At 53.4% G+C, this 966-nt stretch overlaps 1 protein-coding gene across 1 annotated transcript in view; it reads right to left on the bottom strand.

Moving 5' to 3' along the window:
* ATP8B1 (ATPase, aminophospholipid transporter, class I, type 8B, member 1) overlaps positions 1-610 on the bottom strand; it is an 18419-nt gene extending 17809 nt beyond the window's left edge. The window contains exon 1 of the mRNA XM_010138417.1: positions 430-610. Within this exon, the coding sequence (XP_010136719.1) occupies positions 430-610 (181 nt within the window). The remainder of the gene's footprint in view (positions 1-429) is intronic.
* Positions 611-966: the final 356 nt, after the last annotated feature.

The raw sequence follows: 966 nt of genomic DNA, 5'->3' as shown, positions 1-966 counted from the left end.
AAAGAGTGTTCACATTGCAACACTGAAAAAAACGGCGTGGAGGGAGTTACAGACTTTCCTTGGACAGAGGTTAAGAACAGGCATGTCTAAAACACGCCAGAGAGGTTCCTGCGGTGGCAGCAGCACACAGCCCTCACCTGACGCGTTTCTCTGAACTGCTGCTCACCTTCCCCTGCCGTGATCCCGGAACTGCTGCAACTAAAGGAAACGAGGAGAAAGCCAGCGCTCAGGATCAAAATCAACTTTCTGCCGTACCGTTACCTTTTTTCAAGGGCTCTCGGCTCTCCTCGACTTCTCTGTTGATTCGGTTTTGCCCCGGCTCGACGGCAGGCTGCTGTTTTTTTTGTGATCCCGGAACTGCTGCAACTAGAGGAAACGAGGAGAAAGCCAGCGCTCAGGATCAAAATCAACTTTCTGCCGTACCGTTACCTTTTTTCAAGGGCTCTCGGCTCTCCTCGACTTCTCTGTTGATTCGGTTTTGCCCCGGCTCGACGGCAGGCTGCTGACTGTCCAACTCATCCTCCGTTTCATCGTCACTGTACGGCATCACCTCATCGTTCGGCTGGGAATCCTCATCGAAGGTGGTCTCCGAATCCCGTTCCGAGATCATGTTGCGAGCGTTTGCTGAAAGTTAGAGAAAGGAGTTAACCCAGAAAGCACCGGGAACCAAGTTGCCATAATTTTGCCCTGTGGATGTGGGTCATCAAAAACCACGTTTGAAACCAGTTTCCCTGGAACAACACAGAGCACAGACTTGGTTTCCAAGCACCGACCGAAATCCTGAGGTAACTATTTTCACAGGCAGTCCTTCCTCACCGTTCTGCTACACGTAATGACACGTCCTCACGCGACAGACGAAGGCACGCCCTGTGCTCGTGACGCAGCACACCTGGAGTGGGACGTAGGAACTAGGGAGCCCGCAAACACCGGGCTCCCAGTGGCCACTACACCAGCACCAGCGGGGCG

This window comes from Buceros rhinoceros, unplaced genomic scaffold (genome assembly GCF_000710305.1).
Source record: "Buceros rhinoceros silvestris isolate BGI_N320 unplaced genomic scaffold, ASM71030v1 scaffold12366, whole genome shotgun sequence".
Taxonomy (NCBI): Eukaryota; Metazoa; Chordata; class Aves; order Bucerotiformes; family Bucerotidae; genus Buceros; species Buceros rhinoceros.
This window is presented reverse-complemented; position numbering and strand designations above follow the sequence as displayed.